Source organism: Podarcis filfolensis, assembly GCF_964270895.1.
Source record: "Podarcis filfolensis genome assembly, chromosome: 14".
Classification (NCBI taxonomy): Eukaryota; Metazoa; Chordata; class Lepidosauria; order Squamata; family Lacertidae; genus Podarcis; species Podarcis filfolensis.
In genome coordinates this window covers 33,704,579-33,727,953 of record NC_139616.1, presented here as the reverse complement: position 1 = coordinate 33,727,953, position 23,375 = coordinate 33,704,579, and the positions used below count along the sequence as shown (strand labels likewise).

The window sequence follows — 23,375 nt, the reverse complement described above, 5'->3', positions numbered from 1 at the left end:
GAAGGCCCACTTGCTTCCATGTGAAGCTGCCCGATCCTTGAGGTCTTCCTCAATGGCTCAGCTCAGGGTGCCTCTTAGAATGGGGTAGCCTACCAGGAAGAGGTAGCCTTTCCTTTGGTGTGGAACTGTCTCCTATTCCTCATCAGCTATTGCCTGTGCCTGCATTTAGGTGTCAGGTAAAACAGCCTTGTCTGTTCAGTCACTCAGTAGCTTTGAATGTACTGGATCAACATAATCTGCTGTTTTTTTATTTGCTAGATGTCTATGCCTTTGTTGTATTATAGTGCAATTTTGGAGCTCGTGTTGTGAGCTGACTTGGAATCTACAGTTGTGCTGTGGGGTGTAAATAATTTTAAAGAAAGATGTGGGAAATGGGAAAGCAGCAGGAATGGCTTGCCCTGGGCAACAGTAGAGGTCCGACTGCCCCTGTGACCTATTCCATGATGGCTTGGTATGTGTGAATGGAGCCCTTGCCATCACAAATCTATATTTTATATCCCTCACATTGCCCTGGATCAGTTGCTTTTCAGTAGAGTCAGTTCATGCATTGGGCTGCCAGTAATGCACAGGAATTATTAACCCACTCTTGGTTTGCAGGGGCTCCTCTGAATGTCAAACTCCACAACCAGCACTGGTTGGACAAGCCAGGCTTCTTTCCTCTTTTCCCCAACAAGTCTCAGCTCGAACTGAATTGTGCTTTGTAGCCCATCAGTTGAACTAGTTCCACCTGATTGTTGGCTGCAGAACTTGACAGACATTGGGGAGGGAGGGGCCGCTCTTCTTCATTAGAATCCACCAGCAGACATCTTCTTCTCTGCTTGTTTCTGTCTTCAACATACATTTGTTTCTCCTTTATTCCATCCTCCTCCTCCTTTTTCTCTCCTTTCTTTCTCTTTCTCTCCTCTTCCCCATTTTCTAGGTCTTTTGGCTGGCTTGCCCTCCAGCCTGCGCCAGGCAGCGCCCCTCCCACTCTCAGTGCTGCCTGCCCATTTAGCACACAGCCTGCCAGGTAACTCCTCTGCTGCTGCTGCTGTTGTTGTTTGTCTTCTGCACTCGTGAGTCACCCCGCAGGTGCCCTCCTGCTTTGCAGCAAGAGAGCCGCCACCCTTGCCATTGACTCCAGGTTCACAACTCCCGTGGCTTAGGAAACCTCTGTAAAGCCCAGGATGCTCTAATGCCATCCATTTCTTTTATTTTGTAAGGAACATATTTTATTCCAATTTCAAACAATTTTATTTCAGGAGAAAGATATGAAAATATTTATTGAAGCTGTGCTGGAACACAGGAAGCTTAAATAACCCTTCCCCTTAAATATTAGGAAGCTGTCTTAAACAGAATCAGATCATTGGTCTGTCTAGCTCAGTATTGTCTGCACTGACTGGCTATGGCTCTCCCAGGTTTCAGGCAGGGTTCTCCCCCCACCCCTGCCTGAAGATGCCAGGATTGAACCCGAGGTCTTCTGCATGCAAGGTAGATGCTCTGCCACCAAACTACATGCAGCTGCTTTCTCAGAAAAGCCCCAGGTTACAATTTTACCCCCCCCCCCAGCCTTACTTTCTGTGAAACACTCACATGTGGATTAACTGTTGCCCACAAGGCACAAATACAGGGCTGGGCTGGCTTTTAACATGGGTGGCTACCCCATGGCTTGTCTGCTGTATGTGGCCCCCAAGATATTTTCAGTGGCCCATGGAGAACTCGCAACATTTGACACTTTTCAAGGTGGGGGACTTAGTTTCCGCAGGTCTTGCAATCTTGCCTCAATGAGAGTTTTAAATGTTTTCAAAGGATTTCCTTTAAGTGTTCCTCAAACGTCCACCTTGTTTTTGAGCTGCAAACGTCTGTGTTCACTGGGCTTCTTGAGCCCTCATCAATCCTAATGTCTTTATTTCCGGTAACACTGACGCTCTAACTGCCAAAGGGGAGCTGGTCTTGACTGATCAGTCCCAAGAGCTGTTGAAAGCCTTGCAGCATTAAGTGGGACGAAGCATCACAGCTGCACTTTAACCCAGCGGTAAATTGAGTGGTAAGCACTAAATGAGCTAGCGGGGAGCAGAAACAGAGAGGAAAGAAAGAGGGGGAGTTCTTCATGACGGGGAAAGGGAGTAATTAATGTGGAGGTCAATAAAGTAACTTAGGGAGTGGGAGCATAAATTGTTTCATTTGAGAATGATTTCTAAGGAAATGAATGGAGAGGAAGCAAGAAGGTTGGTGTAGGAAGTTCTTCAAGTAGGCTTTAATGTTTTTAGTTGGAAGACAAGGAATTACATTTGTGGGTAGGGAGAGGAAGAAGGAAGCATTAAGTCCATTAATAATAGTTCCTTACATGCTGGTTGTGGCCTCCACCTTACGTATCACTGATATATTTCTTTTTTAAAAAAAGAAAGAAAGAAAGAAATACAAATAAGGTTTCTCTTTTTCTCCCATTCCTATTTTGGCATGTATCCCTTGGAGGATTGGCTGTGGCTCAGTGCAGCTCAGTGCAGCTCAGAAAAGGTTCAGCAACCTGTTTTCTAAAGCCTTGAAACAAGACATGGATGCTCCTGGCTGCACTAGGTGTTTAGAGGAACTATATGGCAGTTGGCAGCCTCTTGATAAACTTGCAACATAGAAGTCACTTGGGGATGTGTTTTTTTCCCATTTAGGGGGTCGTTTCTGTAGGTTGCCCAATCTCTCTGAAAGTACAGAACATGGTGCCATGGCAACTTGGTTGCTTCCCCTGCCCCCCTCCCTGCTAATTAATTTATTGCTTGTTTTTATTGCAAAGTTGTTGCTAGTAACTTGTGGTGATGCTGCTGCTGCTGCTACTTCTGTTTGTTGCGGAGGGGGGTTGTGCTGCTGTGTTGTGTATCCTAAACGTAATTTTAAACTGCGATGTTTTAATTGATTTGGATCTTGTGGAGAACATAGGAAGCTGCCTTCGTTCACTGTCAGACCATTGGTCTACACTGGCGGGCAGAGGCTCTTCAAAGTTTCAGGAGAAGTTGGTGATTGAGGCTGGAACTTTCTGCATGCAAAGCAGATGCCCTGCTAATGAGCTCCAACCCTTCATTCACTGCCTTGGGTATCTGACATACTCAGAGTGTAAAAATAGCATTTACATTGCTTAGGAACACTTCACTGCATAGTAACAATACTTTAGATAACAGCACAGAGTGCAGTTATTATTAGCTTTTCTTCAAAAGCTCAAAACACTCGGGGTGGCTGAATTTCAGCGAATCCTTAGCCAGGCCTTGAGGAACTTCCTCAAGTAGCGGGGTTGCTACTTTGTTGTTTTTTACTCGGAGTAAAAATATTCCTCTCTTGGAAGACCCACATTCAGGAACCCTTTCCCAAAGGAAATCCACCTCATTGCTTTCCAGTGGCCAGGGGAATAGCATGTATTGGTGCAGGAGCTTTTGAGGTCTCCTGGATGCGATTGGATGGGTAGATAGCTGAAGCTTTGTAAGCTGACCTTGAGGAAACATTCTTTGGAATATGTTCCAGAGCCGGGGTAGGTGAACTGTGGCCCCCCAGATGTTCCAGGACCCTAACTCCCACCATCCCTGACTATGAGCCTAGCTGGCTGGGGTTGATGAAAATTTGAGTCCAGCAACCTCCATCCCTCCTCCAGAGGATGGGTTTTGCTGTCTTGCTTGAGGTCTACAGGCTGAACTTTGCAAGTGTGCATCACACAGAGTGCTGTGCCAAATAGCAACCTGCAAAGGAGCTGCCACAGGGAGAACTCTCTCTTTTTGCCTCCGCTGCTGTGCTTTTGTCTTAGTCTACACCTATAGTGCAACATGGTCATAGAATGGACTGTTAGTGCTTGGCACATTTAAATTTTATTTTTTAAAGCATTTATTGAAGAGGGGTTGTAGCCTCCCTGTTGTGTGAAAGGGTTTGCTTTTACTTAGCACAGTATGCCATTCATTCACCTGTATGAGGAGTACAGTGCATTGTACCATCCTGGAACTCTACAGATTTTGTCACCACATTTTGCTGCATGTTTAAGACAAATCATCCATAACTCATCAGTACTTGATTACACCAGTGATGCACTATTGTGAACCAGGCTTACTCACCAACCATACGTGATATCAAGAAGAGTCTTGGGTGTGTTTTTGCCTGCCCACAAGACCAAGGATGAGAGAGAACTTAGCTAGGGGAACCTAAACCTTTGTTGTGCACATTAATTAGAGCATGGGAACATGGGTACCATGTTTTCCTTCTTCCCTCCTATCCATCTTCCTCTTCTTTGGTCCCTGCCAAATGCTTGAGAAAGCCTTACTGTCCCATGATGCAGTACAAAGTACAGCAAGGCCCAAGCTGTAATCATTTGAGGATCCAATTCTGTTTACAGAACTTCAGTTTTTCAGTCACAGGTTTTTTTCAGACTGCAGTGATCATCCCTTCCTGTCTGTCAATGTCTCTATTAATTAAACTCTTTAATAGCTTATGGCTAGTAACACTTGCTAATCATTTGGTAAACTAAATGTTTGGAGCTTCCACTGCTGGGGCGGGGACAGTAATAGTTCTTCTTTTGCATCTCTTTCAGATACATCTCAGCTGCATGGTAAAGGGTCCAATGTACAGCCACGGAAATTGTGACAGTTCGAAAGTTGAGGACATGACAAGCCCTGATAGGGACTTGCAGAATGAAGCCACGGACGCAAGGTGCCCTTTCTCCCCACCCCCTGTTCCTTTTTGAATGGAGTTGATCTGGAGGTTCCTTCCCTGTTTGGACCAGTCCCTTTCCACAGGGATCTGTGCCTCGCACTAAGAAAGGAAGCACTTAACTGGTGCCGTTCTGGCAGCTGCCCTGGCTTCACATACTTCAGGCACCTGAGTGGGAGGGAGAGATGCAGGCAGGGCTCTAGAAGCTGAGCACGACAACCCAAGCCCTTCTTGTCACATACCTCTGAATCCAGTTGTTTCTCACTCCTTGATTTTCCAGTGGACTATGTGAAGGTGCTTGAACATTCCTGCTTTGGGTTTAGCTAATCAAAGAGTGACAGTCACAAGTGGTTCCTCCCCCCCCCTTTATGGTACCTGTAATAAAGCTATGCTGACGTCAACCAAGAAGACCCACCTTCCTCTGTGGCATCTTTTGTAAAGTCAATCAGCTCATTGGTCTTCTCAGAAGGACAGAGACTTGTGAGGCCTTGAGATGCATTCATGAACATTGGCATTCTGATCTTTTTGTGTTGCTTCTCTGCCTTTTATTTTCTGGTATGGTCAATCCTGCCCTCTTCCCTGCCCTGTCATTACCACTGAATGCATAGGATTGGACAAGTCCCCTTTCTTTCCCAGCATGTCATTGTGTATAGCAAAGCCGTAATTCCAGTGCCTTTTATGGTGGAGCAAGAGTGCAAAACATTTCAAGCTCTTTTTGTGTGGGCTCTCTCTTTTGTTGTTGTTTCCCCCCCTCAAAAATTCTTAGCTGTATTTAAGACGTGTTGGGCTTTATTTGATAAGAGCTTTTTTTTCTGGAGTTATACACTACTTTCTGGACTTGACCTTGTGGAGTTGCCTAGTGCCAAGCAGAGTACAAAATAGATATTGATCAGTAGGTGTGGAGTTTGTGGACCTGAGTTTCCCCAAAAGCAGGGATGGGGAACCTGTAGTCTACCTGAAGATGATGGGACTGCAAACCCATTGTTCATGACCATTGGCTATCCTGGTTGGGGCTGATGGGAGTGGGAGGGCCACAGATACACCATCCCTGCCCTAAAGCTGTTTTCCCCGGGCTCAGATTTCAGCAGGTGTTCTGTGAGCAAGGTGAGATCTAGAGTTCTACTTTTGCTCTACTGGAGGAAAGAGTTCTGCATACCGGTGCACAGATACATGGGTGTGTGGAGCTGGCCCTCTGTAGGACTGCTGGGATGCGGACCATTATCTATTTGGAGATGCTGTTCTAGCACCAGCATGATAATGGAACCATTGTATTCTGGTGACAGAGCAGTTCCCTCTGAGAACCTTTCCTGTGCAATCACTGGAAATTGGGCTTGACCCTCTTCATTTAAGAGCTTGCTCAGGCTTTGCTAAGAATCTTGGTGGCTAAGCTCTTTTGTGGAGGTCTGGGGAGTATAGTGTAGGCTCATCAGAGCCAGCGCCAACCCCACCAGTGCTCTTTGCTGGAAAGTGAAAGTGGTTGTGCATCAGAGCTGTCATAAATACCTTGCTTTGAGGAGGTGACTTGACAGCTCAGTTGGTCAGTGGGTAATTTGTGTAAGAGAACCAGGAAGGGGTGGGGGCTGAAGGACTAACTAAACCTTCCCCCTCTTCACTTGACCTTTTTGTCCCAGTATGCTGCTTGCCCTGGGGAGAAAAGAGGTTATGAAACGCATTGCCACAAAGAGGGGCACATATGGCAATCCCTGTGAAAAGAGGCTTGCTGGAACAAGCAGCCTCTTCTGTTCCTGGAAGGCCATAGACCAGGTTTGGTCCAGTGGCTTGCAAACAAAAACTGTTCATAATAAACCACATGGCTCCTCAGGGTACTCCCTTCCCTTCAGAGCCCTACATTAGATAGCTCTTCCTTGGTATCAGAAAGCTCTTGATCCTCTAAGTGGTGTGAGCCCCGTTGTTTTTTAAAAAAGAGAAAGAAGATAAATCACAATGAGTTCTGCTTGGATTATGACCAAATTTGGAGCCAACTTCATTCCTTCAACATGCCTGTTTTGAAGTCCAAGTAAATATGGACATAAACCCTAATTAATTTGTACATCTCCCCAACAAAATGAATTGGATTATGTCAAGCTTATTTATGAAAATATATCCATTATTTCCATGAGAAAGTAAGAATAATAAAAACTCTAGGTTGTAGTAAAAGAGCCAAAGACCAAATGTTAAGGTTGCCAGTTTTGAAGCACAGAAGTTTGTAATAGATGGGCTTGTTTTATGTTTTTGCTTTTTTCTGGTCAGGCCTCAATCCTGCTGGGTGCTAATTACCTCTTGTGAGAACTGTTTTATCGTTTCGACAGGATTGAGGCCTTCTTGAGCTACTTGCAATTCCCCTCTTGTTGCTCTCCCTTGAAAGCTTCTGTTGTCAAAAGCTACCTGTGCATTTGCAGTGGCTAGAGCAGAAACTTCTTGTTTTAGAAAGAAATCTCATGAAGCCTCTTGCCTCAGGGAAATGTTATTTCTTCCCCCTCCTCCTTCCCCGCCTTTTCTTTTGCATTGAACAGTGAGAGAACTTAATCAAACAGAGCCATGGCAGGGCAGGGTCTATCAGCGTTTGGTTGGGACAAGAACAAGAGCACTGGGGTCTCTCTCTCTCTCTCTCTCTCTCTCTGCCTTGGCTTTGACCCTTTTGGGAGATTTTTGTTTATGGTGGGCATGTGCACCACCAGATGGCACTTAAAAACTTAGAAAAGCAGCTTCTTTGAGTGTGGGAAGAGCTGCAATTTATTTTTGTGTGTGTTGTGGGTGGGTGGGTGGGGGCAGGGGCCTTTCTAGGTAATGAGGAAGATGGAGGAGACGTTTAAAATGGCTAATCTTGTATACAGCAGCTGAATAAAATTGTTTTCCAGTTTCCAAATTGCTGTTTTCATTCTCTTTATTTTCAAAGAAAAGGCAAAGAGGTGACCATAACTCAGTGGCAGAGCAGCCGCTTTGCATGCAGAAAGTCTGTGGGTCAATTCTTGGCATCTCCAAGCAGGGTGGGGAAAAGACTCTTGTCTGGAACCCTGAAAATCTGCTGCTAGTAAATACCAATAATCCTGAGACAGATAGGTCCAGTAGTCTGTCTCAGCATAAGACAGCTTCTCATGTTCCCATACCTGAGACTCTGCCAGTTAGAGTAGATGAGCAAATAGTTTGACCTGTTACAAGACTGCTTCCTTTGAGCTGTGTTGGGAATGCAGCATGGCTGTTTTGTTTTTTAAGCTTTCCGAAGGCTTAAGAAAATCCTGTCTCTCGTCCCCAAACCATACTGCCAGCCGTCTTGGTATTTATGTGTGGGGCTGCTTGTATTGAATTATTTTAAATTCTGCAGCCTGTGTACATTGTGCACAATTTATTTTGTTTCTATTGTCAGGTAGAGGGACTGTGAGCTAGTCAGGCCCTTGGATCCTGGCAGTTCTACTGAGCCTGGAGATTGCACTAGGCCCATGACCTCAGAAAAACTAGCAGCTGAGATGACAGTCTCCATCCTTTTTCTGCACCTGCTTGGATTTGTGTAACACAGCCTGTCTATACAAACTGTGAAAATGCCAACGTTCTCCACTTTATATGTCCTTTTACAAGCAGTGGTGTACATACCAGATGTAGTGAGACGCCCTGCATATCGTATCTTTTATGTGAACAAATGAAATGGCAAATATTAAATGGGAGGAAATCATCAGGTTAGATTGCTGCAGAGTATTTTTTCATTTATTTGGGTGCATAAATAAAATTTCCCATTCCCTTCTACAATGCATACTTTGAGAATTCATACAGTCAAATAACAACTAAGCAAACACCAGCACAAATATCATAAGTACCCAGTGTTCCATTCTAACCGTGACAATGGAATGAGAGGCACTTTTGGGGATTGTTAACTGCAGCATCCTCTATTTAACCTCCTTTCCTTTTTAAGGACTGGAGCTTCCCTACACAAGTATGACTTGAAAGATAAGCAGGTCGCTCTAAACATACACACACATATCGTTTACTCAGTTACACAATCATAATCACTATCTTAGACTATGTACTAGAGTCTGACAGTTTATTATGTAGAAAGGAGTTGCACTGTGCTTAAGTGTCATCTTATGCTGAAGCTTCTACAAACGTATTCAATGATCACAGCATAGCATTGAACAGCATCTGCCTTTAGACTGCTATTCTTCGCAGTAGCTGGTTACTGGGTCTCCACTGGTGAGTTTATTCTTCCTTTGGCTTTATTGGTATTGTCTTTAAATAACATCCAGGAGTAAAAACCAGTTCCTGCGGTAACAATATATGCAAATAGCACTTTAAGAGTGCTCAGAGAGTTTCACATAAACTCAGCTGTCCTTACAACAGCCCTGTAAGATAATGCTAGTGTTTCTCCACACATTGCAGAGATGAGGGTTAGTCAATGTTGATGCCTTCCTGAAGTTGTTGAACTACAGCTCCCATTATCGCTGGCCATTGGCCATGCTGGTAGGGAGTTGGGAGTTCAACAACATCTGAAGTGCACTAGATTTGCTACTCCTGGGTGAAGGGGCTTAGGGGGGAAATGGCTCACCAAATAAGTTCAAGATTAAGTTGAGATTCAGATGGGATTTCACAAGTGTTCAGCTATCACTCTTAACTACTTCACTAAGGGAATGTGTTGGTAGAGACCACATGAGCTTGGAAAGCCAAGCTGGAGAGCTCTCATTCAAAAATAGCATTGGGTAATCATTTGATTTCTACCCACTCCCTGCCACCCCAGTGCACAGAGGGGTTTGCCACTGACTGGCGGGGGCAAAAGTAACATGCAACTTTGGCAAATTGGAGCATTGGCCTGGGTGGCAAGTCATAAATATTTTTGATAAAAGCAAGTAAGTGCAGCTTAAAAGCACCCTAACGTTGGAGAGCAGGCACTAGGTTTGGGGAATATACACCTATTGGAAGCAACAGGTAGTAGAAGTCCAAGTTTGTAACATTCGGTACAGCTCTAGACCAGCTGCTTAAGAACAGTTCTTTTTAAAAAAAAAAAAAAAATCTCTCTTGAAGCAGCTATTTCTGTCCAGACACCAAGACAGCCAGCTCCTGGATGGACAACTCCTTGTTGAGGTAACTGTCGTACTGAGCCATGGTTAACCTTCCATTCTTCAAGGCATCTTCAATTGAGAACTTCTTCCCTGACTTCCTGTCAAGGATTACTGAAGATTCGCCACTTGGCCCTTTCATTGTGATCTCTTCCCAGTCGCATTCTTGGCTCTTCAATTTGACATACAAGCTCCACTCAATAAGCCCGAACCTGTGGGCTTCTTCTGGTGACATCTCTTTCCCGGTGTCTGGATCAATGACCACAATGGAACGTCTCAAGTGATTTTCTCTTTGCTCCCTCTTGATAGCTACTGTCTGAAGACGGTTTTGAAGCTGTTCAATCTCGTTGTCTTTGTCTTGAGATAACCTCTTCAGATCATCCAGCTCTCTCTCCAAAGCCTGGAACCGGGAGTCTAGGTTCACGCCGCTGTCCACCTGTGACATGTTTCTTAAATCCCGGGTTTCTGTTACTGTGAATTCAATCTCCGATTGCAACCTCCGCATCTCCAACAGAAGGTTCTGCTTTTCCAGATGCAGCTTGTGGTTTTCCTCCCTCAAAAAGTCCAGCTCCTTGGAAGACTTGGAGTTGTTGAATTCCACTTCTGACAACTTGGCCTCTAGCCTGTTGATGTCCGTGTCTAGTTCCGTCTTCCGTCGGCTTTCCTCCTCCAGGTTGTTCTTCAGCTTCTGAATCTCGTATTCAGTGTCTCCTTTCTCCACTTGGATGCTCTCGGAGAAGACTACTTTCTCCTTGACTTCCATCTTTTCCAGTGCCTGCAGTTTCTTCTGCAGGGCTTCCAACTCGGCCTGCAGGACTTGCCTCCTATGTTTTTCTTCCTCCAGCTCCAGCTTAAGCAGAGCATGCTCTTTCTCCTGCTGCGGATCTTGTTGGAGGATCACCTTCTGTTTCACGGTGACTCTCTCTGTTGTCTCCTTGACCTGCTCCTCCAGCTCGCTCAGCCTGATCTTCAGCCTCTGCACCTCCAGCTCTGCCTCCCGCCGTGCCTGCCTCTCTTTCTCCAGCTCATCCAGCTGGCGCTCCAGCTCCGACCTCCTCCGCTGCAGCTTGCGCATTTCGTTTCGGAGTGAGTCAATCTGCTGCAGCTCATTCTCTATGCTCTGTGAGAAGGAGCTGACCTCTGCTTTCAAAGCAGGGTCCTGCTCCAGTTTTACCACTTCCTGCTGCACCACCTTCTCCCTCACCTGAGAGAGTTCCTCCTCCTTCTGTCTGATCTTCTCATCCTGCAACTTCCTCTCCCTTTCCAGGTCCAGGTGCTTCTTCTGCTCTTCAGCCAGCTGAGCTCTCAGGGACTCCACTTCTTCTCTCGTTTGGGGGTCTTCCCGGTACTGCAGCACCTCCTGCACCACTTCCTTTGTCTGGACTTGAGGCTTGGCATCTTTCAGGGTCTGAATTTCTTGCTTCAACTGATAGATCTCAAGATCCGCCCTCTCAATTGCTCTGGTCCTGTCCACAATCTCATCCCTGAGAGACTGAAGCTCCATCTCAGTCTCTGGGTCAGCCTTGTATTTTATAACTTCCTTGATAACCTCTTGCACTTCCACCAGGGGCCCTCTTTTCTTCAGGGCAGCCAGCTCATTCTGGCAAGTTTTCAGCTGCTCTTCCCCACCCCGGTATCTCCTTTCCTGCTCCACCAGTTCTAGGCGAAGGTTAGCCACTTCGTTTTCAGCCTTGGGGTCTGGACGGACAATCTCCCGGACTTTCTCCTGGACAATCACTTTGGCATTCTCCTCTTCCAGAGCCTGGATTTGCCTGAGCAGCTCTGCTTTCTCCCTCTCATTGGAGCGGCCTTTGGCCTTCTCATCTTCATACTGCCGTCGCAGCTCGCTCACTTCCCTTTCTGTTGCTAGGTCCTTCTCCACTTTCAGCACCTCCTTGACAGTGATCTTGCCCTCGGCCATCGCCCGCTCTTTCTCCAGCCGCTTCAGCTTGTCTTGCAAGAAGCGAAGCTCTTCCTCTTGCTGCTTCCGCAGTGTACTCTCCCTGTGTTTGTTCTCCTGCAGCTGCTGATACTCTGTCTCCAGCTGGGGGTCGTTCTGCAGCTTCACTACTTCTTTTTCCATCACTTTCTCCTGCTCCTTGTTCTTCTCATTGGAAAGAGCATCCACCTGGTGGCGCAGGAGAGCCATCTCATTCTGACGGTTCCCTTCCTGCCTCTTGAGATCCTCCAGCTCTTCTTTCAACTTTAGGATTTCCTCTGCCTGTGCCTTATCCGGCTCAATACGGAGGACTTCCTTGACCACATACTCCTGCCCACCTTCCCTCCTCTCATGCTCCAGGGTTCGCAGCTTGAGTTTCAGGACCTCCAGTTCGTCGTGCAAGTTTTGGTTCTTGCGTTGTTCTTCTGCCAGGTTCTGCTGCATCTTGTGAAAACTCTCATCGAGTGCTGGGTCAGGCACTTTCTTCAACACTTCCTTCTTGACCACGGTCTCCTGTGGCTTCTGGTTCTGCAGGAGGAGGATGTTTTCCTGGATGACCTTGATCTCTGCCTCCAGCTGCTGTCGGCGCTGGCTCTCATCGTCCAGCTCCTTCCTTAACTTCCAGACTTCCTCAAGCGGCCTCTCAAACGTGTTGGTCTGAGCAGACTCCTGCATCACTTGGACCTCTGGCTGCTGCCAAAAAAGAAAAAATTGATGAGTTGCTATAGCTGGAGCATCATTTGTCATTCCCTCCACCCTCTAATCAAAGACAAATGTTGCCAGATAGAAACTCTTTTCAAAGCTGCTAGCATCCTATGCATGTTACTTCTGAGTCTGGCTGTCTTTGAAGGAGCTGCTTCCCAAGTACAGGGCTGGGGAACCTCTAGCCCTTGAGATGTTGCTGGACTCCCAACTCCCAGCCTCCCATGCCATATTAGCTGGGGCTGATGGGTACTGAGAGCCAGTCTTAAGCTACAATCATAATTAGAAATCCCACTATATTCAGTAAGTGTGTGTAGGATTGCAGCCTTAGTCTGCCACCCCCTCTTTTTAAAAAGCCTTGCTGGCATGTTCTGTTAAGTGATGATGGAACCCTTCCTTGCCATCTGCATGGGCGTATTCTCATTAAAAATTGGCATGCAGAGTTGGGATGTTTTCTCACAAAACAGCTCTGTAACTTGCAGCCAGCTAGGATTCTCTGCCTGTCTTAAGTCTGCACCCCAGCCTATGTGCATCTTCCTCTTTCCAGACTTCTGCCTAAATAGCTAGAACAGAGAGAAGCAAATTAAAGCCTAAGCTTCTCACACTCACTTGTCTCAAGAGATTCTGGGCAAACTCCAGGTTCTGCAGCCTCTGCTTATTGACAGCATTCACCTCTGTGAACTTTGCAGCCAGGAGAGCTTCCTAAGAATGGAAAAAAGAAATGAGGTTAACAAAAGGTATTAAGAACATAAGAAGAGCCATGCTGGATCAGGCCAATGGGCCATCTAGTCTTACATTCCTGTTCTTAGAATAGCTAAACCAGATGCCTATGGGAAGCCCATAAGCAGGACCTGAGCTTTGCAGGAACCAATTTTCAGGCTAGATAAAAGAAGCTGACAAACTCCTTCCATGCTTCTGTGGAGTTGGCAACTGTGGCCATTGATGAGGTTTTGGACAAGGAAGGAAGCATTCAGAAGGGTATTTCTACAGTCAAGCAAGTTTCGGTTGATGCACCGCCCAACAAGGCCTCTGGGCACCCAGGAGAGATCAGTGTCTTCCACCCAGTGCCTCTCAGCCTTGATCATTCCCCATCAAATTTATGACATCGAGGCCTAGTCATGCAGTGGAGTCAGGACATCCTTCCTTTGTCGGAAGCGACACTGGTTCTGGTTTGGCAGAGCTGAGGCAAGAACGCAAATTGTTGAGACAAATCCAAGAATGGACCCAAGATGGTGTCAAGCCACAGAGACAACTGCTGTTTCCTTCAGGGTGAACATAGCACATACATAAATCTTCTTTGTATGGAGCCAGACCATAGGTACATCTAGTATTGCCTATGCTGACTCACAATGGCGCCCCAGGGTTTCAGGCAGGGTTCTCTCCTAGCCCTATCTGGCAATATCAGGGATTGAACCTGGGGGCTTCTGCATGCAAAGCATGCCACTGAGCTATGGACCTTCAACATGAAAAATATTGAAATACTGCCTAGAGGAGTCACTTAGACTGTGGCAGAGGGCTTGTCAAATACCAGCAAGTACCTCTTCTTTCACTTTAGCGGCTGGAGACTGGATTCTGGGTCTCTTACTCATGAAGCCATTGCGACCATTTTCCAGGTCAAGGATGGATCTCAGCTTCTCTGCTTCAAGTTCGTAGTCCTGCAGAGGGGAGGGAGATGAAAATCTACTTACAGAGAACCAGTCACAGCTCCATAGGACATCTCCTCTGCAATGGGGTTGTTTTCTTCCTGTAAGCAACCCTTATAGCCACACAGGCTGCTGCTTCTCTGAGCCACCCCCGTCCCGCCATCCTCACCTTCACCGCCTGCTGATACTGTTGAGCCTCGGCGGAAACTTTCTGAACATCTTGCTCTTTGCTGGCAATTTCCCCCAGCAGGGCCTGCAGAAACAGATCAAGCAGAAAACGTGAAACAGCAAGAAGCCAATGGCAATATTGTCTTTTAGATCGGGATAGCTAATGTGGTCCTACAAGATGTTTCTGGGTTACATCTCCCATTATCTCTGGTCTCATCAGGTCTTCCCAGAGCAGTCGGGTTGCCATAAGGCAGATGGGCCGCTGGGCAGCAAGTTTGGGGGTGAGGAGAAGAAGACAACACAGATGAGAGTCTCCACAAGTTTAATTGGGACTGTTAAACTCTGTGTAAACCCTGATTACGCATGCAGCTGGAAGCAGCAGAGTGTGGGAAGGAGATGATGCAGACCATGTTCTTTACCTGCATCATTTAAAACCCTAATTAAACATTAGGGCTGTGCAAGACCCCTGATTTCATTTGGGGTCCAGTCTAGATCAGAGCCAGATTAGGATCACAGTCCTACTGCATAATCAGCTTATCACAGGGTGCAAGGGAATCGGACAAGAAAGCTGGATGAACTCTGAAGCTCCTTCCAACTCTTACAATTCTGTTCTATGATTACCTGTTGGTTCTTCAGCTTGGTTTCCACTTGAGCGACATTGTCGGTTTCTTGAGGCTCATAGTTGGGCACGTTACAAAGGAACTGGTTCAGGTTGTTGTAGCCACTGCGATAGTTGGAGTAGGACAATTTTGCTTTCTGCAACATCTGAGATCTGTGAAGGGAAGCGGAACAATACTTGCTTGGGATGGACATTAGCAGAAATGTCACAGTGCCATTAACTGTAACACCCTAGACCAATGGTTCCCAATTGGTAGTCCGTGGATCACAGGGGGTCCATGGTATATACACCAGTCAACTGTCCAGGACATTGCATGGGGGGGTGTTCTCATGTGAGACTATGGCACCCAAAAACATGCAGGTCATGTGACTTGTGCGGGACTGCGGCCTGGAAGACATGCATCCCAGTCTTGCACTGGAACATGTTGAAGGGTTCACATAACAAAAACTACCAGAGAGATATAGCAACATTTTCAAAAGGAGTCAGTGGCTTGGCTTTTGAAAAGCAGGGGGTCTGCAATACTTAGCTAATTGGGAACCACTGCCCTAGTCTAAACTAGACTAAATATATGACGAATTTGGATGAACTCTCCCACATTTTAGGAAAAAAAGTCCACATTTATCTGCTTCCTTTAATGCAGCTCTCAGTTGCAGCTCCCATTTGTATGTATTAACCACCATCCGTTTTGAGAGCCTCCAGGGATGGGGAGTATGCAAACAGCTAAAACGTCCTCTGCAAGATAACCTGGTGGCACAGGCTGGGGAAAGAGGGGTTTGGAAATTCCTTCTCCTGCTTCTATTGCCAGTGCTTCTTTCACTCCCTCTTTCTTCTGCTTACAGCCTGACCTGTGATCTATTTGCTTGTTGAGGTTGCCGAACCGCTGGTTGAGCTTATGGAGTTCAGCTTCCTGGCGCTCGATGTCCGGGCAGTGCTCTTGGAACTGGCTGGCCAGGGCATTGGAGCACTTCTTGGCTTTCTGCAGATCCTGCTCTGCCACGCTCAGCAAAGGCTGGTGGGCCTGCAATTCAGAACCCAGTGCCTACAGAAAAGTTGGGGGCGGGGGGGAATGGATAATCAAGTATTTTAAAAGATGTTAACATTTTTACCCTACCTTTCTAGGACAGCCTCACAAAGATTTAAATCTCACAGTACAAATGAAAACACAAGCCTCAACAGTAAAAGACAAAAAGCAAGAAAGCAGCATCATACAAATTTGCTAGGAACCAGCAAATGACATGATGTCACCCCAAGTTCTATGTAAAAAAACACCCACCAGGTTTAAAGCAGGATGGAGTCTTAGGAGCCCATTTAAAAGCAGGCAAAGAGGTTTTAATTGTATGGATTTTATGTCCTGGCAGTCCCAGTTCTTCGTGGGGACAGGACTAAGTAACCCTGGCAGCAGCCATATTTTCCCTATTTAAGTCCCCTTGGGAGTGATGGAATTTCATCAAGCCCTGTTGGGGTTTGGGGGTGGGCTCTCTCTATGTTTACTTGAAGGTACAGGATAGCAAGGAACCCCATGGGCTAGCTGGATGTGTGGCTGGATAGTGCTATTTTAGAGTGTTTAAAGCAAATGTGTGGCACCTATAGCCCTCCAGATGTTGCTGAACTACAATTCCCATCATCCCTCACCATTGGCCTAGCTTGCTGTAGTTCAGCAACATCTGGAGGGCCGTAAGTGCCCCAGCCCTAGTTTAAAGAAAAAAAGAAGGGAACAGAGGCAGTGTGCAACCCTGCAGGTCCTACTTTTGACTGTGTTTTAAACCCGCGGGCTGGAACCCGCTGGATTGTGGATTCTGAAGCGGACCAGTGATCCAGTTCAGGTCATGATTCCACCCAGATTGGATCAGGTGAATCCACTTTGGAATCTGAGCCAGGTGGATTCCTCCTCCATCTCTTATCACAGCTGAAGCAGACCCCCTCTCCCTTGTCCCTTCAGCCAGAGATGGGACAATAGGATGACCTCAGAAACTGTACTGACTGGTGCTTGTCCGGATACATTTGGGCCATTTAGCAGCACTGCCGTTGTTTTGAAAGCCCCACTGAAAGCGAGGACTCACCAGCAGCTCCTCTCTCTTGCGCTCCAGGGCACCTGTGTCCTCTGGAATAGTGTCCTCAATGGCCAACTTGTTCTCATAGCCAGAAATCAGGTCCCTTCCTTGCTGCAGACTCTTCTCAAGGCGATTGGCAACATCCACTCTGTACAAGACAGACAAAAGCAGCTCTTCAAATAAACACAGCTTTACAGACATGGATACCCCTTCAGGCAGAAGAAGCAGACGGGGTTCTGTGCACATGGATGGATGCTATGATTTTGCAGGAGCACAGAATATCTGCAGTGTGTGGTATTAGGCAAAGGAGTCGGCGTCTGGAAAACCTCGCCTTTTGTCTAGTGTTCATGGTTGCAATGCATTGTAAGCTATTGCGGATATTCCCTCAGCAGCCAGAGAGATGGCTGAAAAAGATTTTTAATGGGTTGGGTGGGCTCCTTCCAGGCCCTGCATACTGGCCGTCCCCCATGACCAGCAAAGCCAGAATAAATTATGCAAAATAAGAAATATGCTGATTTCCTGTTCATGATTTATACAGGTTGCACGCAGAGCAGGTGTTCTACTACTGAGCTGCAGCTCATCCTCCAAAAGCAGGTGCACCATATGGAGGTGCTTACCAAGAGTTCAAACAGGTGAGCCAAGCTACCAAAAGGACACAAAGATCAAGAGCAGGTGGTGAAATTTCATGTTCCCTTTCCAAACAGACTCAGAGAAGCTGTACAGACACCTACTTCTCCTGAGCGGCGCCAAGCAGCTGGATGACATGGTTGTATTTGTTGTTTGTCTCTTCTGCCTTGTTCTTTAGCAGGGAGGCACTTCCTGTGTCTGGCACGGACTCTATGAAGGTTTCACACTCCTGGATCCTGCGTGCTTTCTCAGGTTCAATACGCCGGACTTCATTGGTGATGTTCTGCAAAGGGGAGAGAGGTGGGCAGCAGATGAGCAAGCGAGCATGGCACTGCCCCTCTGCTGTCTGTGATGGGAGCAGCTGAGTTCTTGAGCCAGAATCCTCCTGGGCTGCAGCGTAGGGGGAAGAAGGGTCCATAACTCTGGACACAACTCATAGCATCCTGCCCGGCTCAATATTGGGGATGGGAGGAACTCAGTTTGAGCACTCAATTTCTCTCTTTTTAAATCTTAAATACAGTTCCCCACATTTCGGCAGTAATTTGAGATTAAAAAAGAAATTCTCATGAAAACTCTTTAGCATTTTTGTGCAGTGGTGAGGATTTCCTACAAGATCTTTCACAAGCCAAAGGCCAAGCAGCCCTTTCCCAACAGCCTTTGATCCTTTCCTTCACGAGCCTGCTTTCAGCCATGTATGGTTGAAATTGCGCAAGTCAAATGCATGTAAGATGCAGCTTCACTGTTTTCTCCACCTGTGAGTTTCATCACTATTGAGAAGAAAGATTCTATAAAGTCTTAGATCCAGCATCCTGTTCCCACTGCGAACAACCAGCTGTCCTTGGGAAGCTGACAAGCAGGACCTGGGTGCAATAGCACCTTCCTCCCCTTGCGATTCACTGGTATTCATAGTCATCCTCCCTCCAACAGTGGAAGGAGAACATAGCTTTGTCTTCCCCCATGAATTTGTCTAACCCTCTTTAAAAGCTGCCCATGTTAGTGGCAATCATTACATCTTGTGGGAATGAAGGCAACACCTCTTCCTCCCATGCCACGTTCCTATCTTAAGGGCAGGTTTCTATCTGCATTCAACAATGGTATCCCCCTTACCTGTAATTTACAATGGTGTGATCAACCAATTGCCATTCTATCAACTCACTGCAGAATAGCATTGGGGGGGAGAGAGACTTTACCTTAAGATCCTTGGATCGCTCTGCGCTGTCCTGCACTGCCCGGCTTTGCTCTAGCGGCGGCCGCAGGTTTGCCGTGATGGCCTTCTCTTGCTTATCCAACTCACTGTTCACTTTCTCCAGCCCCGCCAGCAGCTGTCGCCCCTGGACTGATGCTGCATCTGAGGCAAAAAACAACAACAGCAGCAGGTGGAGCAGAAGGTTTTATGTTTGGATTCCTGGTCAGCAAGTACATTTGCTCGGAGAAGTGGAGAAATAGTGGCTAAGGCCCTTAGACTATCCCAACAAGGGGCCTTCTCATAAATTGTGCTGCTAAGGAGGCTAATATTGTGGTGTCACTTTTCTAACAAATTTCAAAGCGGTACAGTACAATCCCATCTTACCCACATTTAACTTGTGCGATTTCAGCCTCACGTGGCTGAATGCCAGCTGGTTGAAATTGTGCCAATTAAATGTGCACTTTTAAACTCTCTGCCTTGCTTACTGGGCGAGGCCTGCTCACCAAGCCAGCTCCGGAAAAGTAAGGGTGGTCATGTGGGGGTGGTTTGAGCATAAGCGCTTTTGTGTATACGCAGAACCCTTGGAACTGAACCTCTCCATAAGATGCAGTCATATTGAATTCACATTTTCCCCGAATCACACCAAAATGTATCTTCTGCATGGAAAGCACAGATTCTGCTACTGAACTATGACCCTCCGCACAACCATATTAATAAAGAGATCTCTGCATATACATTTGCATAATATACAGTAAACAGATCACAGAATTCTAATTCAGGTTTCCAGAATTGCAGCATTTTTTGGTGCATGGTATGCATAGTTGCTGAATTTGAACTCATTCACTGCTTGTGATGAGCTAATGGCCCTTCCATTTTAAATGTGGAACTCAAGCATTCCCCCAGGCATGGTGTGGGACACCTACCTCCAATGCTGTCTGCCTTCAGCCCATCATATCGCTGCTGCAGAAGGCCCTTGGTGCCAGCTATCTTCTGTTTCACGCTCTGATACTGACCGGTGATGCTGTGGGACAAGAAGAGATTGAGCCAGTTGGGCAAATAGTGGGGAATAGGAAGCACTTTCATGCTTAAAATGAATGTGGAAATAGACAAAAGGAAGGCCTCTGTCTGAACCAACAAAGAAGCCACCAGGACTGCTTGGCACTAGCATTATTACTGCTACTATTAATACAATTTATGAGACGTTTGACATAGAAGGAGCCTCCTTAAAATAATTAAAAACATGAAGCTTGGCATAAAACGTGGAGGGAAGAAAGAACAATGCATTACAACAAAAACCCGGCAATAAGCTGCAAAACAAACAGAAGCAAAACAGACCAACTATAGACAGCAACTTCATCCTAATCTGTCAAATGGCTGGTTCGTGTCAACACAATCTGGATCGGGGAGCACTTACTTGTCAGCATGAGCCAGCGATTCAGGATCTGTCGGGGGGATCATGAAGCAGACGCCAGGGGCGCTGGTTGCATTTCCTGCGCTGTCGGTAACTTCCCAGATGTCACCACTGTTCTTGTGCAGGGTGTATCTGGCTCCACGAGAGATCTGGCACTGGGGTAGAAAGAGTTCAGGATAAGCACTCGTATCATTTCTCCCACCCACAGTGGTCCCAGGAGTGCACCTGGTACCACTGGTTAAAAGGGGGTCTTTTAGCCAGTGGCTGAAAAGACCTCTCCCTGAGAGAAAACTGACAGAGAAAACAAAGCTTGACTCTACAGGTGGGCTGGTTCAAAGGTTGGGAACCTTCAGCCTGTTGTAGACCAAATATGGCCCACAAGACCTCCTCATTTGGCCAGGTCCACCTGCTCCACACCTGACTTATAACTTCAGGTAGATGTTGATGTAGCTTCAAATAAATAACCAGGAACTAAAGTGAGCTTCTGGCTGTTCCTTTGCTGGCGCAAGGATCGTCTCCCCCATGAACGACAGTGGGAAGGAAAGCCCACTTTGCCCCAATAGTACTGAGCAATTTCCATTGAAAATGCTGCTACAATGGAGCTTCCCCCCTTTGTTTTAGCAGCAGTCTCAAAAGATCTTCCTCTAATAGACACACATTTTGGTTAGAGAACTGCATTGCAAAATTCAGAGAAGTATGAATTTCAAAGGATACCGACGTTTCAATTGGATAATTGTTTCAGAAAATGCAAACTAGGTATGATCTCATTCAAATGTGTAAATATATACCCTGCCCCACCTGAATTTACCAGGCAGACCTTTTGCCCGTTGCGCCATCCTGTGATGAGGAGACGGGGCAACATGGCTTCTTACCCGCTCACTTTCGTAGTCACAAAGCGCTTCCACCGGGATGGGTTTAAGCGGGGTCTCCCGGCGGAACTTCAGAGGGAGCACCTGCTGACTGCGCTTCTGCAGGGACTTCACCACATCGTCATACTTGTCCAAGGCCTTCTCCTGGTCCTGGTGAAGACAAGGCAAAATCCTGATGCACCAGGGAAGAGACGATCAAGGCAGACAATGGGATATGGACAAAGCTGTGCTGGCCAAAAGCAGAGGGGCAGGGCCATAGCTCAGTGTGATGTGCAGCTGCAATCAACTCTCACACTCAATACTTGCCTCCAGCTCCCTCAGCAAAGATTCAATCTGGTATCGATCCTTGAAATCCGGGCTGTATTTCTGGTCCAGGTCTGTGTCCACTTTCCTGAGAAGGTCCTGGGCATCCTTAGCATCTTTTTGGAACTGTTTGGGGTGGGAAGCAACTCAAAAAAGTCAGGGGATCTCCTTTGAGACAGAAAAACAATGTGCTGCACCCTCATAACATGACTGTCACAAAGGGGTGTGGACACTTTCCCCTCCCCCTCTCCCTGCAAGGCAATAATTCACTTGTTGGTAGAGTGAAGGAGAAGGAGGAGAAGAAGCTACAGGCCCTGGCATGGGGGGTTCTAGAGAAATGAAATACTATTCTCTCTTCCACATCAGGGATGGGAGCCTGTGGTCCTCCAGATGTTGCTGGATTACACCTCATGTCTTCCCTGACTGTACGCCATGCTAGCTGGGGCTTATGGAAGTTGGTTCCAGCCCTATCTTAAACAAAATAGATTCAGGGACGACTGAATTTATCAATTTTGGTCCTCTATCTCTTTTTCCAACCTTAAATTTAGTTCTCTGGATTTCTGCAGCTATTTGTGATTTTTTTTAAAAAAAAACAACGTGAGCATTTTAGTGTGAATTTTTCCTAATCAACACATTTCCCCATACAATTTTAGCAAATGTACATATTTTTGCAAGGCAATTTCTCCAATATAATGCATTTTTGCATTTGTTCTTTCTCTAACAGGTGCAGTTTTAAGCACACTTTTCTGTAATCTATGTATTTTTGAACACACTGGTTGGTAGGAACCACACTGCAAAATTCAGAGAACTGCGACATTGAAGGAAATCCAGTTTGTGTATTCAGGAACTGTGAATTAAAATGCAAACCTAATTTTTCCCCCATCCCTTCTTCTGCCACCCTTCCCCACCCTCCCCATATTCATTTTATGAAGGGTTATGTTTCAATTGTTTATGATTGTCTGGTGTTTATTTTATGATTGGAAACTGCCCTGGGATCTGAATGTATATGTTGAATGTCAGCCTACAAACAACAAACAAAATGAGTTTGGGACAGGTAGGTTCAGGCTGGATCAGCAATGGCATCACCACTGTTTGTGCTTTGTTTCTTTTAGGGTTTGGGGATTTATGTATTTTAAAAAACAGGAAGTGGGTGGCAACCTGCAAAAGAGGACAAGCTTTTCTTCCACCTCTGTGAAAGGCAGACAATGGGATATGGACAAAGCTGTCTTCCACCAATCTATCCCAATGTATCCCAATCACCCCTTCAGTGCAACTATTAAAGAGACTGTTGTCCCTTTCATCTGGTCACATAGGAACATAAGAGAAAGGAAGCTGTCTTGTACAACATCGAACCTTTGTCCATCTAGCTCAGTATTGTCTACACTGACCTGTCCAGGATTTCGGGCAGCGTTCTATCCCAGCCCTACCTGCAGAAGGTGCTCTGCCACTATGCTATAGTCCTCTGCCACTATGCTATAGTCTTTTGCACCCTAAAGACAAAAGTGGGAGCCTGCATAGGGGTGCTTTAAAGGACCCCCCACACAGTTGTGTGTGGGCCTCTTGCCTAACATTCAAGTAGTCAAAAACTACTACTCCTACTACAGTCAACCAGAGAAAAATGAAGGGCAGCAAAATATTACCTGCTAACTAGGGAAATCTCCAAGCAAAGAGACATGCCTGCTTTTGCCCCGAGGACAATCGGAGCACAGAATCTGGGAGCCTCTGCCTTTCTGAGCCACCTGCAGAAGGCAGATGCCTGCTTGATCAGTAACACCTGACAGCAAAGAGGTTCAGGAAAGAGTGACGAAGGGGGGTAAAACAGGTCGGGCAAGATTGTTTTCTCACCAGCTCCTTTGGCTGTTTCCCATACAAGCAAGCATTGCAGCACACAACGTGGGTACCTCGAAGCTGTGCTAGACAAACTGTCTGGCAGGACAGCTTGCTATTTGATTATCAGGAAAGCCACCTCCCTCCTGTCCTCCCCTGCAAATGACAACATCTGACTCACTTGCTCAGAACAAATCCCTGGGCTCAGAAGTGTGTGCCCTTTGCACCAGGCCCTGGGGGGTGGATCTCAGGGTTTGTGGGGTGGGGAAAACAAAGCATATCCTTCAAGGCTGAAATCTGCCCACAGCTGCTCTATGGGACAACCAGGCCTC

At 46.5% G+C, this 23,375-nt stretch overlaps 2 protein-coding genes across 5 annotated transcripts in view; one reads left to right on the top strand and one right to left on the bottom strand.

Moving 5' to 3' along the window:
• The window catches only part of UBN1 (ubinuclein 1), a 29,513-nt gene extending 21,991 nt beyond the window's left edge, over nucleotides 1–7,522 (top strand). For 2 of the 3 annotated variants that reach the window (XM_083584934.1, XM_083584935.1), the window contains exons 17-18: nucleotides 920–1,009; nucleotides 4,538–7,522. In XM_083584934.1, coding sequence (XP_083441060.1) covers nucleotides 920–1,009; nucleotides 4,538–4,590 — 143 coding nt within the window. In that variant the 3' untranslated portion in view covers nucleotides 4,591–7,522. The remainder of the gene's footprint in view (nucleotides 1–919; nucleotides 1,010–4,537) is intronic. The other variant, XM_083584936.1, reaches the window with a different exon arrangement.
• An 806-nt stretch (nucleotides 7,523–8,328) lies between these two features.
• PPL (periplakin) overlaps nucleotides 8,329–23,375 on the bottom strand; it is a 48,924-nt gene continuing 33,877 nt past the window's right edge. Inside the window, exons 10-22 of one of the 2 annotated variants that reach the window (XM_083584844.1) lie at nucleotides 21,220–21,342; nucleotides 20,917–21,063; nucleotides 20,048–20,199; nucleotides 19,557–19,654; nucleotides 18,638–18,795; nucleotides 17,552–17,730; nucleotides 16,830–16,968; nucleotides 15,615–15,808; nucleotides 14,772–14,922; nucleotides 14,152–14,235; nucleotides 13,878–13,994; nucleotides 12,949–13,041; nucleotides 8,329–12,330 (exon numbers count right to left, since the gene is read on the bottom strand). In XM_083584844.1, coding sequence (XP_083440970.1) covers nucleotides 9,667–12,330; nucleotides 12,949–13,041; nucleotides 13,878–13,994; nucleotides 14,152–14,235; nucleotides 14,772–14,922; nucleotides 15,615–15,808; nucleotides 16,830–16,968; nucleotides 17,552–17,730; nucleotides 18,638–18,795; nucleotides 19,557–19,654; nucleotides 20,048–20,199; nucleotides 20,917–21,063; nucleotides 21,220–21,342 — 4,299 coding nt within the window. In that variant the 3' untranslated portion in view covers nucleotides 8,329–9,666. The remainder of the gene's footprint in view (nucleotides 12,331–12,948; nucleotides 13,042–13,877; nucleotides 13,995–14,151; nucleotides 14,236–14,771; nucleotides 14,923–15,614; nucleotides 15,809–16,829; nucleotides 16,969–17,551; nucleotides 17,731–18,637; nucleotides 18,796–19,556; nucleotides 19,655–20,047; nucleotides 20,200–20,916; nucleotides 21,064–21,219; nucleotides 21,343–23,375) is intronic. The other variant, XM_083584845.1, reaches the window with a different exon arrangement.